We start from the raw sequence: 17,041 nt of genomic DNA, 5'->3' as shown, positions 1-17,041 counted from the left end.
CTAACAACAAATTGAGAGATAACAATGATCCATATCTATCACCATCTTATGAGCTAGCATCAAGGAATCGACAATAGATTAGACCTTTAATTAGTTATAATCGTCGGAATTGACTGTCCAATTTAATTGTTATAATGAGTTGTTATCATCTTAGCCCAACAACGAATTGGAGAATTCATCGATTCCGATGATCCATATCTACAATTGTGTACTTATGAGTTAGCACCAAGGAATCTATAATCAAATTAGAAACTTAATTAGTTATAATCGTCGGAATTGACTATCCAATTTAATTGTTATAATGAGTTGTTATCATCTTAGCCCAACAACGAATTGGAGAATTCATCGATTCCGATGATCCATATCTACAATTGTGTACTTATGAGTTAGCACCAAGGAATCTATAATCAAATTAGAAACTTAATTAGTTATAATCATCGGAATCGACTATCTGATTAATTGCTGTAATTAGCTATTATCGTTATAGTCTTACAACGCATTAGGAAATTCATAACGAAATGATCCATATCTATTACCATTTTCTTATGAGCAAGCACCACATCTATCGACTATCGGATTGAATGCATAATTAGGTGGTATTTGGTAAAAAGGTTTCGGTATAGAGAATTGAAATAAATCTCATAATCATTGTTTGGATTACTACTATCGGAATTGAAATTTTGGAATTATATCTAAAAATTTGGAGTTTTCCAATTCCCTAGTAATTTGAAGTTGAAGGGTATTGGATAAAAGCCAAGTCTGATTCCCCTTTAGAAACGAGGCTCGTCCCACTACTTGTTAAAAATTAATATATAATTATATAATATATTTATAATAAAAAATGTAAATGTAATTATATTTATAAATATTATATACACATGTATAATATCTTATATAAATATATATTATAAATTTATTAATATTATATAATAATATATTATATTAGTTAATTAAATTCATAAGGAGAGGAATTATCATATTAGGAGGTTTAATCTTTATTGCCTTATTTTCTTCCATCTTAGGAGTTTTAATCTTTATTACCTTATTTTATTTACATGTATATTAGTACTAGTATTCATTTCATTGAATGTGAATTAGTAACACTACTAGTTTTCAGTACACGCGTGGCACGTACTAGATTTAGCATTGTTACAAACTAGTATATCATTACCGTGTATTATATATTAACTTTGGTTTACACGTGTATTAATTCAACTACTTATATCCATATATTGGCATCTCAAGACCGATCATTAAACACGAATTACAAAGCATGCTTGAACAAAAAATACAAAATAAAAGTCAATGTTAATGACGATAATTACTCTGCATGCATGCAAAAATTGCAAATTAAATGAGCGTCTGGATAACAACGCATAACTGCCATGTTGGCATAACACATTCTTCAAGTATGAACATGGCACGTGGTAATAGATCCTTTTTAAGAACCATACAATTGGCATTCAAAACAATCTTCCACCGTAATAACTAAGCATTCTTTGGCCCACAAACATGAATTTATGTTTAGCAACATATTCTAGATGGAGTTTCGGTTTACCAGCTTTCACAACATATCTACTCCATGCATAACCACCGTAAACACAGTAAACACCTTATCTGCTCCAGCTTTCACAACACATTCTCTGGCAGTGGTTATGGAGCCGTAAACACCGTAAGTATCATTCTGTTAGATCCCAAAAACGTCATGATGATTGGTATTACTTCCCCTGAATCTTCTTCCTTGTCATCTTCATTTAAATTCCTTCAAGTTTAGCTTACTGCAAATGAAGTTCTTATCCCTGAAGTTTAGCAAGAATATAATCATATATACAGTATTTTCGGTATAATGGCATTACATGCATGCTTTTTTCAGTGATTTCATTACTTTCTACTAAGTTGGCGCATCCCACTTTAACCTTCTGGGTTCATAGCGTGCGTGAGCCGGCGTGTTTGCCACTCGTTCAATATTTCTATAAGAAAAGCTTCCAATCTCATATTTCGGCATATATTCAGTTTTTGCTCTTTAAGTTCAGATCAGTAGGATAGGGGTTGGTCGTCTTTTCTTAGCTGGTCTTACCGGTCCAGTTGGCGTTCAATGAGCTAAACTATGAACGAAGCTAGAGGGAGAGAGTTTTTCTCGGGACAGGGGCGGAGCGAACAGAAAATATTTGCTTGACCTGTGCTGGTTTCAAGAACCCTGGACCAACCTGGGTAAATTCATACTCTTATACACATAGCAGAGAAACACAAAAAAGAAACATATATCAACAAGTCATACACTGCAGACAGAGAATCAAGGTCTTCGTGACGTATCAAAAGTGGAAACAATAAGCTAAAGTTTCAACCAAGCAGAGAGTATCTCCAGTTAAGTTCTTTGGCAAAGACGCTTATGAGCACACCACGTACATGCTTAAAGTTAAGTTCTTTGGTAAAACATGCAAATCAAAATATCAATCGTAAATAGATTCAAGTCAGCATATTTGAGGTGCCAGATCATCTCTCTGATATTAGACAAATATCATCATCAAACTCCATAAACTTAATACCGAGGTGCCTTCAAAATCTGCAAGGACATTTACATGGTTAAAAAGTATATAAAAAAAGTTACCCTTGTGTATCCCATGTTTAGAAGACAAGAAGAAATATCTATAAAAAAAACTAGTTGGTACACGTACAAATATGATGTAAGGTTTCATGCCTGTGCCACGGATAGTTAGTTGCCATAACCACTGTCAGAGCTCCATGCATAAGGAATTCCAGTACTGCTACTCGCCTGTACACAATGTTATCCACTTCATTATTGGTGTTTTTGTGCATTCTTTTGGAATACACAGAATATTATTCAAAGTAGTGCAATGAGTTCAACAGGGGGGGTAAGTCATTTACCTTAGATGAAAACCGTGGAATGAGGGAATGACTACCAGCATCACAGAAAGTTGGTGTTTCTGAGCTAAAATCACAAGTCATTGGCTACAATGACAGCACAACATGTTCATAGAATAAACTTACAGTAGTAGGCAACAACGCATCAGAAATAAAAGTTAAATAAGGATTGACTCTACCTGCATTTCGACATTCATCCTGCCACCATCTGTAGAAGTAGACATATGAGTGGATAGCTGCATAGACCAGCTACCCATTAATGATTGATTGTAATCAGTTGTGTGAACGACTCCACCACAAGCTTGCAGTCTGGATATATCATTGAAACTTGTTTGCTTACTGCTGCTGCTTCCTCCAAATGCTGCTCGTTGGTAGTGCACTTCATCAAATTGTTCATCACTACCAAGCTCGTCTGTTTCCTCATAAGAGCAGTTATCATCTAAATTGCTGGTGTTCAAAGGACACGTCCTTTTGTTATGGCCATCACGTTTCCTACCAAAAATAAGTGTATACAAGAATTTGGTAGGAATGAAACATAATATTTTATGCAGAAGCTCAATGTAGTTCACTCACCCACATTTTCCACACTGAATACCAGTTGACCTTCTCCTAGGTTCTTGTCTTTGGCTGCCTTTTGATCTTGCTCGTTCTGGGTCTTTAACTCCATAGTTACGTTGGGGTTGACGTAATGTAGGTTCGGCAGGCCTTCTGTTTTCACTCAATTTTCTCACTTCAGGTGTTTCTCGTTCAATAATGCTCAGTATGCGTTCATATCCGACATCCGTCTTGGAGGCATAGAGACACATTGGCTTGCAACCAGCCATCAATCTCCCATACCTAGCAAGCTCAGTCACATCATCTGCTACATTTTGCACTACTGTAGCCCCTCGATGAAATTCTTCCCTTGCCTTTCGTGTCCATCTCTTCATTATGAGGAAATCAGGGATTCTTTCTATCCCTTCAAGTAGCATAATTCTAAACATATGTGTGCATGGAAGGCCAAGGGTTTCAAACATCATACAAGAGCATGCAAGCATTCCACCTAGAATGGTTTGCTGGACCCTGAACCTGCCATTCTCCCGTGAGTGCTCAACAAAATGTATTTTGTGTACCCCATCATCAATGAGGTCAGATCTATTATACATGCCTTGACCTTTAATAGCATTTCGGACCATCAAAAATATATTTCTAGTATATATTTCTGCTGCATGCTCCTCTATCCAAGGCATATCAGTGGTTGGAAGAAGGCTTGTTTGTTCGGTCTCGGCAATTAGCCTATTTTCTTCGTGCCGTATAGCAGCAACTCCCAAATCGAATGCCCGCATGAACTCAAACAATTTCAGCTCCCCTGTCAAATGAATCTTTAAAACGTCATTCATTTTCTCACATCTCTGTGTACTTTTCATGCCTGCAAAGAAATGATCGCGAAGATATGCCGTGGCCCATTTATCACGTTTTTTGTAAACTGATTTCACCCACTCACTATCTTGGATGCCACACTCAATAACAGCTTTTTCCCATTCGCGCTCAAATCTTTGAGGGGACCAATTATTATGCATACACGAGGAGAAACGCTTCATGAAAGCTTTGTTTGCATTGTACTTTGCATTTCGTTGAAGATGCCAGGAACAGAGCCTATGCCTTGCCTCAGGTATTATATTCTTGATGGCTTTTTTCATAGCTGGGTCTCCATCTGTTATAATAGAAATTGGCTTTTTCCCACCATTTGCATCGACTAATGTTTGAAGGACCCAGTCAAATGCTTCCTCATCTTCATTGGATACTAAACAACACGCAAATATACATGTTGAGAAATGATTATTTACTCCACATAACACCACCAATGGCTGGTTGTAGTCATTCGTCTTATACGTAGAATCAAAAACTAGGACCTCACCAAAGCATTTGTAATCGTATAAGGACTGTGAATCTGCCCAGAAGAGACGCATTAGTCTATTTTCTGAATCTGTATGATACTTGTAACAGAAGTCATTATCCAAGTCCTTTTTTCCTTGTAGATATGCGATTGCACCCTCAGCATCACCATGTATAATCTCATTCTTGCGCTCCCTTTCTATTTTATTATACAGATCTTTATTCTGAAAATTGACTTTGTCATAGCCACCTGCCTCCAGTGCAAAGAGCTTCATAATCTGGCTTGTTCTTGTCCCGACCCTTCGCAATGCATATGCATGAGCATAGTCTGCATCAGAAACATTTCTATGTGCTCTTAGAAAAATGGCAGTTGAGGGCGTTGCCAATGTATGATTGTGCTCCCTTAAAAATTCAGTGACTATAAATTTGCTGCTTGGCAGATCATACTTGATTCGAAAGCAAGCTTTGCATTTCACCCTAGTCACAACTTTTGCTTCTCTCATTCGATTTTCCATTGTTTTCCATCTCTCTTCACGTTCACCCTCCCTACAGCATAGCCATTTTCTATAACGTGTCTTCCCATCATCATAATATTTTCGATCACTTCTTCTTATGCCAAAACCCATTGCTCTAGCATACACGAAATAGAAAAGCTCTGCATCTTCCACTGAGTCAAATGTCATGTTCATTACTTGATCATATTCCAGATCATCTATGCAACGAGCTTGAACATTATTGGCCATCACCTCTTCTTGCATTACTCCTTCTCCAGCTTCTGCTCGCATTTCTCCTCGTTCTCCATTTTGCTCTCGGGAGCCCGTGAGTTGTTCTCTCTCTAACTCTTCATTTGCATGCTCCAGACAAGATGGTTCGTGCCAATTCATTTTGTCTCTTTGAGTGGTCTCCACTGCTCACCTTTTGAACATATCACAATATGTTCTGTATGAATATTTTATTCCTAAATGTTTTACTATACCTGATCTACTTCTATTTTGCATGTGGGATTCGGAAATTAATTCTAAAAATCTGCATCTTCTACAATTTTTACTTGATAATAATATTTTGTAGGAGTAATTTCTCAAGCTATTTCTATTCATCTGATAATTCATTATTTTCTTTCATACAAATGACAAATTTATAGTTCAATATACTTTTTTCTATTCACTGTCTTCATATACACGATGCATATAAATCTCAATAAAAATGTAGCAGGCAATCATAGATAACAAAATTTAAATGTATTTTAAATAGGATAAGATGATTACCTGTTACAATAGGAACCTTGTGCTCCTATTGTACCCCTTCCGGTCTCTATTTTTTCCCAATATTCTTGGCCTGTAGTTTTTGAAAAAAAGCTCCCCTTTGTGGATATCCGATGCCAACTTTCCTATGTGCTATTTGACGTTTGAGAAGGGGCTTTGTAATTTTTTTTTATTTTTTTCGTATTCATTTTTATTATCTGCCCATTTACGTTGGTTGTTGGCATTAATAACAATAGCTATTTAGTTTTCACATCAAATCCCCAACCAATTATCTGGTCTGGCATTAAACTCTGATTTTAGCTGTCCTGAGTCCGAGGTATTGTTTGATATCATTTGGTTGCCAACTACCTCGTTCAACAATTTAAGGTTGCGTTAAATGCAGGTTATGTACTTCATGATTAATGAGTTGGTCCAGACTCGTTGCCAACTACCCCATTACTCAATTCTAAGGTTGCGTAATTGAAGTTACTAGTATTGAAGCAACCGGTATCCATTTTGGCTTTTGAAAACTAGTATGAAATATTAATCCGTAATTGAATCTCCCGCCTATAATTTCCTTTATAATGAAACCAATTTCAAATCTGATGGCTATAATTTCAAATCCCGCCTATAATTTCCTTTTGAAAACTAGATCTGATGGCTATTATTTCATCTCCCACCCATATGTGAAGTACATTTCAAATCTGCCAGTCCATGTATTATATAGGTCCCGCCCATGGCTTTGTCTCTCTTCACGGTATTTCTGTTTAGTCTTATCGTTGTTATGGATAGACTGTGAGTGATTGAACTCCTTAGTAGCAAATGATACGGTCTTCAAGCTCAGCGATCTCACGAGCTGGATTGGCAATGGATCTCCTTCCCCAGTTCCAGTTCCTCTGATATTAGCGCAAGTGGTCACAGAAGGTGATGATGTCGTCTCCAACCTTTCTAGCTATTTTGGGCAACCACAACCAATGCATCTATTACAGACGTAGCAACTGCTTCGGTAGTAAATAAATCTCTTTGTTAGAATTTTGATATTTTCTATTTTCTTGTTTCTGATGTCGCTCTGATGTCTCTAGCTTGTTCCTATCTCTGATGTCTGTCAAATGCCTGCACAGAAAAAATATTTGTTTTGCTTTTGTCTTACGTATTATTGACTGACTTGCCTTGGTTGTGTATTTATAATTATATTTCATATTCAATTTCAACGTAAAACAAAAAAAAAGGGAATATCAGCTCAGCCTTAAACGTAGGTCTTTCGTGTATTTGTCTACAAGCTGCTCCCTTATGTGTAGAAGCTAGTTAAGAGCAATGGCAGCGAGGAAACAGAAACGCAAGTCTCAATGTTCAGTTCAGTTGCTGATATGAACGACTTCAATAAAGACTAATAGGGTCCATACATAATAAAAGATGATTTTGTAGCAGTTGAGAGTCATTAATGATACAATGGAACAGAGGTAGTTAATGTCAGCTATTAATGGAACAGAGGTAATTAATGGAACAAAGGTAATTAATGCCTGCTAATGGTGGGAAATCCTTGTTGTAAATCAACTTTAAACCTTTTAAGCATTACAACAAACCCAAGATAAAAGATTAAGGTCAAGGCAAAGCATCCCATACTTTCTAAGCATTACAGGAAAAGCTGATAAAAGATGGTCTTGTAGCAGATCAACGACATAAAGCTATTCTAAAGAACCAAAAACATCGATAATAGCTATTTGAAGCTTTTGTACCAAAAAATTACCCAACAACTGGTCTTGCAGATGATCAGAATCCATATCCTACACCTTAGCTAACAAAATAAGGCATAGACACATAACTAGAAACATTACATACTTCACCATAGTTTGTGAAGCAACTACTTCCTTCATCATTGCTCTAATCTTCATTATTTCAGCTCTTGTTTGCATGACTTCATCCAGAATTCGGCCCTGCAATTCGTCAACTGTCGGTGCAGCAAGGTGACCGCCGGATTTCACCGTGTCAAGGGCATTTGCATATTCATCACACCATCCTATCCATGGTCGGCAGCGCTGGATAGCTGAACTTAGTCAGTATGAGAAAAAAGGAAGATGATTTTTTAAGATTAATTTTCTATAACATCTTTTTCCAGCAAGATTGATCTTACCACTTCACTCGGGCATACATAGTAGTGCCTCCCTCGATTTGCCTCTGACTTGCCGACCACCATAATTCGACAGAAACCATTCTTGCACTCGCATAAGCGGTCTGGATATTTTGCAAATGATGCTGCTGAATTTGAAGAGCTACTGGCCATTATCTTTTTTTGAGTACACTATACAAGTTGGAATGCTGTGTGAGACTTAGGCACAACAACGCTATATATAGACTTTAATGGTCTCCAGGATTGCAGGTGCACTTGCATTTATGCCATTGTGGGTAACCATCAGGAGAGTCGCATTAGACATCCAATTCGGTCTTATCCAATTCACTAGAGTATGAACATAACAAAAGATGATAGTGGTTGTCCATGTGGAATATGATAATACGAGAATACGAGAAGAACCAGAGCGAAATTCGCGCATTATTATATCCCGGGTATTCTGATCCATGTCTCCATGCGTAGCTGAGACTGTGTGGTCACGGCCTCTCATTTGGTCAGTAAGCCAGTCAACTTTGCGTCGAGTATTCACGAAAATCACGGGTGAATTCTTACATTGTGATGAAAAAAAAAATGATTCTACAACGAGGGCGTATTGTGAATGGTTTTCTGGAATTGGGGTCTTCGCATTCTGAGAATGCGAACTCATTGAGCTCGCATTTTGAGAATGCGAGCTCAGTGAGAGCTCAACATCGCAATGCGAGTTCAGTGAGCTCGCATTCTGAGCTCGCATTCTCAGAATGCGAGCTCGTACTAAGCTCCACCGCCAACCCTCCATTTCGAAAAAAAAAGACAAAAGCAAAACAAAAGCAAACACACGAAGCGCAGAATAACGTTGAAACCCGTAAGCGGGATTCTGTGTTTTTTCTATTTCAAGGTTAGCTCGCATGCGGGTTAATGTTATATTTGAGCGCGAGAAGAAAAAATTGGTAATTAGGCTCTTTGGGCATTATAAGTAAATATTTAAATTAATGGCAGTTTTATTACACCAATATTATTGTATTATCATTATTATGATTATTGTATTATTTCTTATGCAAATATAACATTTAATTATTTAAATTTGATTTTATTTTTACAATTTATAAAATTTTTATCACTTATATAATATTTTTAAAACCCTAATACATCTAAATTTGATTTTATTTTTCAAATTTATAAGATTTTTATTTAAAAAAATGGGATACGGATAAGATATCCGGTTGGTTCGATTTGCATAGGTGCATATGAGAATATCCGAATACTCCTGAAACCCGCAAGCGGGATTCTGTGTTTTTTCTATTTCAAGGTTAGCTCGCATGCGGGTTAATGTTATATTTGAGCGCGAGAAGAAAAAATTGGTAATTAGGCTCTTTGGGCATTATAAGTAAATATTTAAATTAATGGCAGTTTTATTACACCAATATTATTGTATTATCATTATTATGATTATTGTATTATTTCTTATGCAAATATAACATTTAATTATCCAAGCAGTTTGATTTTATTTTTACAATTTATAAAATTTTTATCACTTATATAATATTTTTAAAACCCTAATACATCTAAATTTGAATCTAATTTTCTACAAGTCATACTTATAAATGCGAAATCTAACAAAAAAGTTAAATACAATTTTTGCAGGTCAAATTTAACAAATGCGAGCTATTTGCAAAATTTTAAATATTTGCAACATTTTTTAAAACAAAAATTAGAAGCTTTCTGCAAATAATTCCCTACCTCTCAAAAAATACCAAAATAAAAAAGATAAGAGCTCGCATTGTAAGCTCGCATTTGTGAAATGCGAGCTCATTGAGCTCGCATTTCACAAATGCGAAGACCCCCCTGACGGAAATTAAACCCAAAATCACCCCTTTTGTAGAATTTTTTTAAAATTCATCACAAAGTTGGAAATTTCTCTGAAAATCACACTCTGGGTGATGGCTAGAGTCTCATAGAGATCACATAAAGTTTCAAGCTTCCACTCTTCCTTTTCAACATTCACATAAAACTGTTTAATTCCCTCGACAGTTAATTCATCACGCTTAACCAAAATCCTGACCGGCTTATTCATAAACTTTCTAGTGATTTCAAGGGCTTCAGGTGGCATGGTAGCAGAGAAAACTCCTACTTGAACTTTGGCAGGTAGAAGCTGAAAAATGTCATATATCTGGCAATAAAGACAAAATCAAGTGCTGAGTATCCAAAAATTTCTCAAAACCTCAAGAAAATGTTCAAGCAAAAACCAAGCGTCACTCTTCAAGTTTACAATATTGAAAAAACAAAAAACTGACTCTGCTTCATCAAATAGACAGTATAACATCTTCCACAAAAAGCAGAAAGCGCAACCAATTGACAAAAGAACTAAACATACAAAACCAGGTCAAGAATTTTAATGCCACTGCTACGCTGACAATAAATTCACCACTTGGTTGGTGATAGGTACAAAGGAAAAGCTCAAAACACACAGAACTTAGAAAATCATCGCTCAGTACAGATGATACAGCAAAGACAGAAGAAGTAGCATCAATGCCACAATATTATATCTCTCAGGAAACCATCAACCTTACAGAGGCACAGTAATCTCATGAATTCAACTCCCACTAGCAGTCCTATTCAAAGAAGGAGATGACTCCCAACCAATTGAACTTCACAAAAATTCTCTTGAAGCTAGTTGGGATGCACTGGTTGGAATATCTCTTGAAGGCCTTCAAATTCATCAACACAGGTTTGTCTGGCTTCGTTGGATGCATCCACAAATAGTTCAATTGCTCGGCTTCTCCTAGCTTGATTGGATATTATCTGAGTTGAGGCAAAGCCAGAAACCCCATATAAACAAAAATCAAATGCACACACATGAAAATTGGACATAGTTAATGAATGAGTGAACTACCTACCTCAATTTTGATCCCATCCTCCATTTCATCGCATACTTCCATGTATTTCATCACGAACATAGCAGAGTCCCACCTATTTTGTTCGTGTGCAGCCAAAAAAGGTTATATAACAATTCACATATTGAAAAATCAGGTCTCAAGCTATTCTACTAGACATAAACATAGACAAATTACTTGTTGATTTGCCTTGGGCACCAACTGGGACTCAAGTATTCAAAGTCGTTGAAGTCATATCTGAAATTTTCCCCATATCCCGTATATAGTGCACCACTAATTTTTGAACACTACAAAAGATGACAATACCAGTAGCTTCAAAGCAATTCAAACTCTTCATTCTACACACATCAAATATCATGCATTCATGACATATATCATGTAAGAGTTTTCATTTCTTACCACCACCTTTGCATTCATCAACCGCAATTCATTGAAATCTTCATCAGGGAATGGGTCGAATATCATAACCTTATTCTCTTTCATGTAAATGACTGCCAAATACCAGTGTTTTCCATCCCAATTCAGTGGTATACAAATCTGCAGATATCAATAACGAATGAAATTACTAATCCCATATTTTTTAATACATCCCATTCATTAATAACTAATGAGACTATTTACCTTCTCACACTCCATAATCAAGCCACCAAATTTGTTCTCAGTTAGGTAATAGATATACAGCTCATCCAGTGTCATCTCATTTTTTGTCACCATTTCCTTCAACAAACAATTGCAAATATTAGCCCAAATCCAAAATCAGTGACTGTTGCTGACTCCTCCTACCAAGCAATGAACCTTATGGAAATGATCCTTCAGCTCAATTTATGTTCCTAACAGACTTACCGCTGACCAACTCGGCATGTACCACACGCGATATGATGCATTCCCAGAATTTCTCCTTGCACGTGCCGTGAGCAATGCAGAGTAACAGTTAACAATCTACAAGAACACAATGTCAGTATACTAAGTTTTCAAAATTAATGTTTTGTGATAAAAATACTTAATTATGTGAGATTTACCTCAGCTTCGACACCCATACAAGGCAATAGACAAAGAATATGCTCTCTGTTAGCTACCTGGCCTCTAATTGTAACGACGGCTTGCCTGCACGTGTTTTTTCAGTCAGATATCTATGTTTGCTTATCAACACCATACGGGCAATGTGTTTCTAAATATAATTTTAGGAACACTTTCACTTACTCCAGCGGCAATGTCATATTCATGAGAAAATCATGAACCACAGCACTAGCAGTTTTGCAATTATCAACTCCCTCTCTCCTTATTGTCTAGAAAACTCAAAACAAAGGTTAAATTTTGCATATTAGTGCCTCATTTTACTATATCAAGTTTGCTATACAAAAACAGAGGTTAAAGGATGAGCAATTTAATTCACATTATTCAATATCAAGTTTCTCACCTCTAAAGCTCCTTCTGCTCTTCTCCGTGCTTCGTTCCTTCTTTGGGTATATACTGATACCCTTCCTGCTAGTCCTTTGGGTTTTCTTTCATGTGCCCTGCTAGGTGTTTGCTTCTTGACTTTGTATTCGTTTGTCGAGTTAGATGACATCTCAGAATCTGGCTCACCAATTTTAGGTGATTTTTTTGAGATCTTTCTTCTGGGTTCATTCTCCTGAAGACCAACAGTGCTCCACTTTGTCTTCCGAGAGTTGTACTCTTTAGTTGGGGAGGCTATAAAGTCACCAAAATTGTTACCATTTTTAACGCCGATAACCATACGACTCTCTCTTCTTCCCCTACTCTTAACCATCATTTGTTTCATGGATTGTGCTGGTGTGCTAGGAATGTGATTATTTTTTTTCAACATAGTGAAATCATATCCCATTTTTGATTTCCTGCTCACTTTTCGCTCAGCATCCTCTGCTTTACATTGAATGGCCTTCATATGACATCCATCACAGTAGCCCACACTAATTCTTCTCAGCTCCTTCATTATCCCAGACTCTAGATGATTCAGGGACTTGGATAAACCCATTACAACGTCCAAAAGTTGTTTCTGACTTTCCTTTATCTCAGATGTGCATCTTTCAAAATAGTTGAGTAGATCCTCCACCTCCTCATAATTTTCAGCTTCCTCTTGGATTTCCATCTCTCTACTACTGCTGCTGTCCACGCCCTTATGCTTGCCTGATGGATAGTTTTCTCCGCAACCTCTTTCGCTGGATGAACTCAAGCAGATGGTGTTGGATTGTCTCACCCGCCGCACCATTATCACAACACTCTTGTATGTTTGTCGGCAAGCATTAGATTCTTCATAAGACAAATGGTGTCGGGTTGGGCAGCCCTATATGTGTCTTTATATATGTTAAATTCATTTTTTACCCTTTAAACAATTTATCATTTTTTTAGTTGGTCAAATGAAAGCTTTTACTTCTACAACCGGTATCCAACCACTACATCTGAAATCGTGCCACTTCTTCTAAGTAGGATCCAACGGCTATATTGCACACAAGTCCATCTTATGGTTCAAATTAAATTTCTACCACAACAGACAAAAGAATTATTTCTGTGCTGAAGTGATATCCGGTGAATATGTAGTCTATTTGTGCATTTGTCAGGTGGATCCATGCTCTGCTGGATCAGACAAAGGCAATGAAGAGATTTGGTTAGTCATTTTTAGTTTTGCAAATGGACAACTTTCTGTGAAGCCAGAGAATACAGGTGGCAGTAGTAGTACTGTAGCAGTAAAACGAGTCGTATTAATCTACATCAATCTCTCCGGCTTACCGGTTTATAATTACAAAAGGTATACGTTGGTTGTTACGCTTATTATTGTGGTCCGCATTTCGAAGTAATAAAAAAATTTTATTGCAGTTGGAGCATGCCCAATTTTACATTTTGTTTTTAAAAAAAAAAAAAAATCTTTGTGACAAACAAAACAACGGGAGATTTTATTGTAGTTGAATGCCTCCAAGCTCTGACAGCATTAGACAGACGGCTTGGGTGTAAGAGTACTGAACACGTGATAGACACGTGCCTCATAAAGTTTTGCTCCTCCATTTAGTGCGACTCGCCGTTTAAATTTGAGACGGGCACTACTAGTGTGTGTGTATATATATATATATATATATTTGTCATTTATTTATTACCCCAAAAAAAGGGTAAATTAGAATTTGAAGCAGTGCTGGTAGAAGAAACAAAGAGATTATTCGTCACATCGGCACATGGGATGGGGTGATCTTCATATCTCATCCCGTCTTCTTCGTCTCCCACTTTTGTTTCTCTGTCGCTCGATGGAGAGATTACCTGTCGATGTCTGTCTCAAGATTCTTAGTTTGTTAGATCATCAAAATCTTGCAACTGCTCAATTGGGTTAGTATCGACTGACTCCTTTTATTTCTTCTGGTTTCTCCAAACCTTTTTTTTCCCCCCAGATTGAATTCTCAGTGTACTTGATGTTGCTCTGGATTGCTAAATTTTTAGTTAAGATCCGATCTCGATTTCTTTTGTAAATTCTACCCAAGACAGTACTATCCTCCATTAATTAATAATTCGCGGAGTGCCTGTAGGTTTTGTGACATTAGGGATCCATTCTCCGAACGGTGATTACCGAGTGCTGGTCTTTGAATTTTTTCCTTCATTTTAGCATCTGATCGATGTTAATGTCTGAGTTCAGTCCTTTATTTCCTTATTATATTGGCTGCGTTGAGAATCTTGATTATTTTGGGATAGTTCAACTTCCGCTTAATCAGGACTTAAAATTCTACCTCTCTGAAGTCTAATTTGCCATTGTTGAATTTGTCTAAGATTGGCTGTTCTCCTGCATCTCAGCAAAGAAATGCTGCAGCTTTTTGGCAATAAATCACTGTTTGAGTTGAGGGGAACCGAACCAACAGATAACTGTTTTGCAGTTTCGAGCCTCTAACATTCTTACTATTACTCAACTAGTTTTGAAATTGAGAAGCGATCAAAATTGCTCCATCATTATATATACATGGGCAAGAGTCAATCAGGATTCGACAGAATCAGCTTCTAAGGAGTAAGGATCCTTTAGATTGTTGCCAAGCACTGGCTCGTTATGTCTATTTGCTAACTCCCCCGAATTTCCAGTTCTCAAATTTTAACTGGGGATACGAGATCTTGTATTCATCATGCACCCACCCCTTGCAGACAGGAAAAAACACCATAGTGGTAGAGAAAATGATTTTGTGAGAAGGGCAACCTTTGAATTTTGATTTATATCATTCATAGCCATAAAATACCTTTGCAAGCCCATTGTCTGCTTTAGTGTAACTGGATTTTTCCATTTACATGCTGGGATTATGCATCTTCTGTTTCCTTGTATTGAATTTGATGGAGAAAGATGCCTTCTTATTGTTGAAGTGTGCAGGAAGTGGAAAATCTTAGCCTCAGACGACACTTTATGGTCTAACCTGTTTACGCAAAGATGGGGAGTAGATCATGCCACATTCTTTGCTCCTGAAGGTTCAAAATTGTGGAAAGATGTGTATGCAGTGCAAGATCGAGGTGATCGTGTTGGATTGTAAGTTGAAATCAAATAGCAACTCATTCAAATAGCAACACATTACGCAATGTTGGAAGTATATTACATTAACCCTGGCCTTACCTCGGTTGAAGAACGTTTGGTCCCTTTGCCTGCTAATGCTGCCCTGTCACTAGTGCAAATGCATGCGTTTGTTTGCAACGTCTTCTGTGTCTTACCTTTATTAAATTCATTATCCTTGAAGCTATTGTCCTTTTCTTTTTCCCAAATTGGAAAATAACCCTTGGATATTTTTTGTGATAGCAATAAAAAAAATCCCCTGTAGACCACTATTTATCTGCACGCAAGTGTTTGGTCTCAAGAATTTGATAAAGAAGATTCAATTGAGGCTCATAACTAAGGACCTGATATATTTAGCAATCTGTTTTGCTGAAGACCTTAAGCTTTTTATTGTGACAAAGTAATTAAATATCCTTTTTGCTGTTTTACTAAGCTGACTTTAGTACTTTCAGGGGCCTAAAGATCATAAGAGAAGGAGATGATTATTACCTTGTCCACCAAGGCGAGATTCAACGGCATTTAGGCTCTAGAAGACCAAAAACTGGGGAAATCATTCATTCTCCTGCAACTGTTGGGGAAGAAGAATTTTCTAACATGGTGGAACCATCTTCAGGTATTTTAGATAAGATCCTATTCTTCATTGGGGACTTGGAGTCTGCTTCTGTACATGCAAAAAGGAGTCGAGTTCTGTGAATAATTCTCAATTGTGTTTGTGTATAACATATGTTGTAATACAGAATATAAGCGCAAGTTGTAATACAGAATATAAGCGCAAGTTGTAATACGAAATTTGCTGCCAATGCACAATGCACACTGGATCAGTTGGTTAGGACGGACTACTTCCTCTATAAAGGTCATGTCTTCAAATTTCATTGTGGATATGAGTATTGCATTGGTGGGTAATTTGTAAGTATTTAGCAAACAACTTGTGATTCCAAGAGCTTGCCCTGGCCTAGGATGGCTACGGCGCCTAAAACCATCCCAACCTTTTTTTTTTTTTTTTTTTAAGGCTTACACACTGCACATATTTTATCTGTGAAAGCATCCTTTTGATGGGTCAGTTTTCAATGGAACGCCAGTTGCATTGTATCTTATTGTCCTCGCGGAACTACCGAAAAAGCAAGGTATTATTTTAGGCCACTGCTGTTTTTATACCTTCTTTCAACGGCACTGTTGCAAATCACAACTGTATATAATGTATTCTGTTGATTCTTTCATGGGCAATTACACTTGAACATTATACAGTGCTTCAGCAATGGTTTTTGCAATAATATTACTTATGGCTGGAGATTTTTGTTTCCTACAACTCCAAACATTAATTTATGTTCACATCGGTTCCTTAACACCCGTTAGAACTCCTCCAAACCTGCATTTGATTCAATTTGCAATCTGACCAGTTACAATCCCTTTCTTCATAACAGCGCTATACGTATGAAGTAACGTAAAAGATTCCTTGAAGATACTGTAGCAGTAATATCTACGTGAAGCATTGCTTGTATTAGCCGTACCCTTCACAGGCAGT

General features: G+C 36.9%; 2 protein-coding genes across 2 annotated transcripts; one reads left to right on the top strand and one right to left on the bottom strand.

Annotated features, from left to right (window-relative positions):
• Positions 1-1,564: 1,564 nt before the first annotated feature.
• LOC113762049 (protein FAR1-RELATED SEQUENCE 5-like) lies at positions 1,565-5,642 on the bottom strand. The gene is made up of 6 exons (XM_027305295.1): positions 3,457-5,642; positions 3,063-3,375; positions 2,887-2,970; positions 2,722-2,773; positions 2,547-2,563; positions 1,565-1,684 (listed from the first exon to the last, which is right to left on the bottom strand). The coding sequence occupies exons 1-6, from the start codon at positions 5,640-5,642 to the stop codon at positions 1,565-1,567; spliced, it is 2,772 nt and encodes a 923-aa protein (XP_027161096.1).
• An 8,480-nt stretch (positions 5,643-14,122) lies between these two features.
• Positions 14,123-16,495, top strand: LOC113761793 (F-box/WD repeat-containing protein pof10-like). Its single transcript, XM_027304930.1, has 3 exons — positions 14,123-14,327; positions 15,339-15,498; positions 15,972-16,495. Exons 1-3 carry the CDS (start codon positions 14,180-14,182, stop codon positions 16,210-16,212), a joined length of 549 nt encoding a protein of 182 aa, XP_027160731.1. The 5' UTR covers positions 14,123-14,179; the 3' UTR covers positions 16,213-16,495.
• Positions 16,496-17,041: the final 546 nt, after the last annotated feature.

The sequence above is a fragment of the Coffea eugenioides genome, chromosome 2 (assembly GCF_003713205.1).
Source record: "Coffea eugenioides isolate CCC68of chromosome 2, Ceug_1.0, whole genome shotgun sequence".
NCBI lineage: Eukaryota > Viridiplantae > Streptophyta > Magnoliopsida > Gentianales > Rubiaceae > Coffea > Coffea eugenioides.
This window is presented reverse-complemented; position numbering and strand designations above follow the sequence as displayed.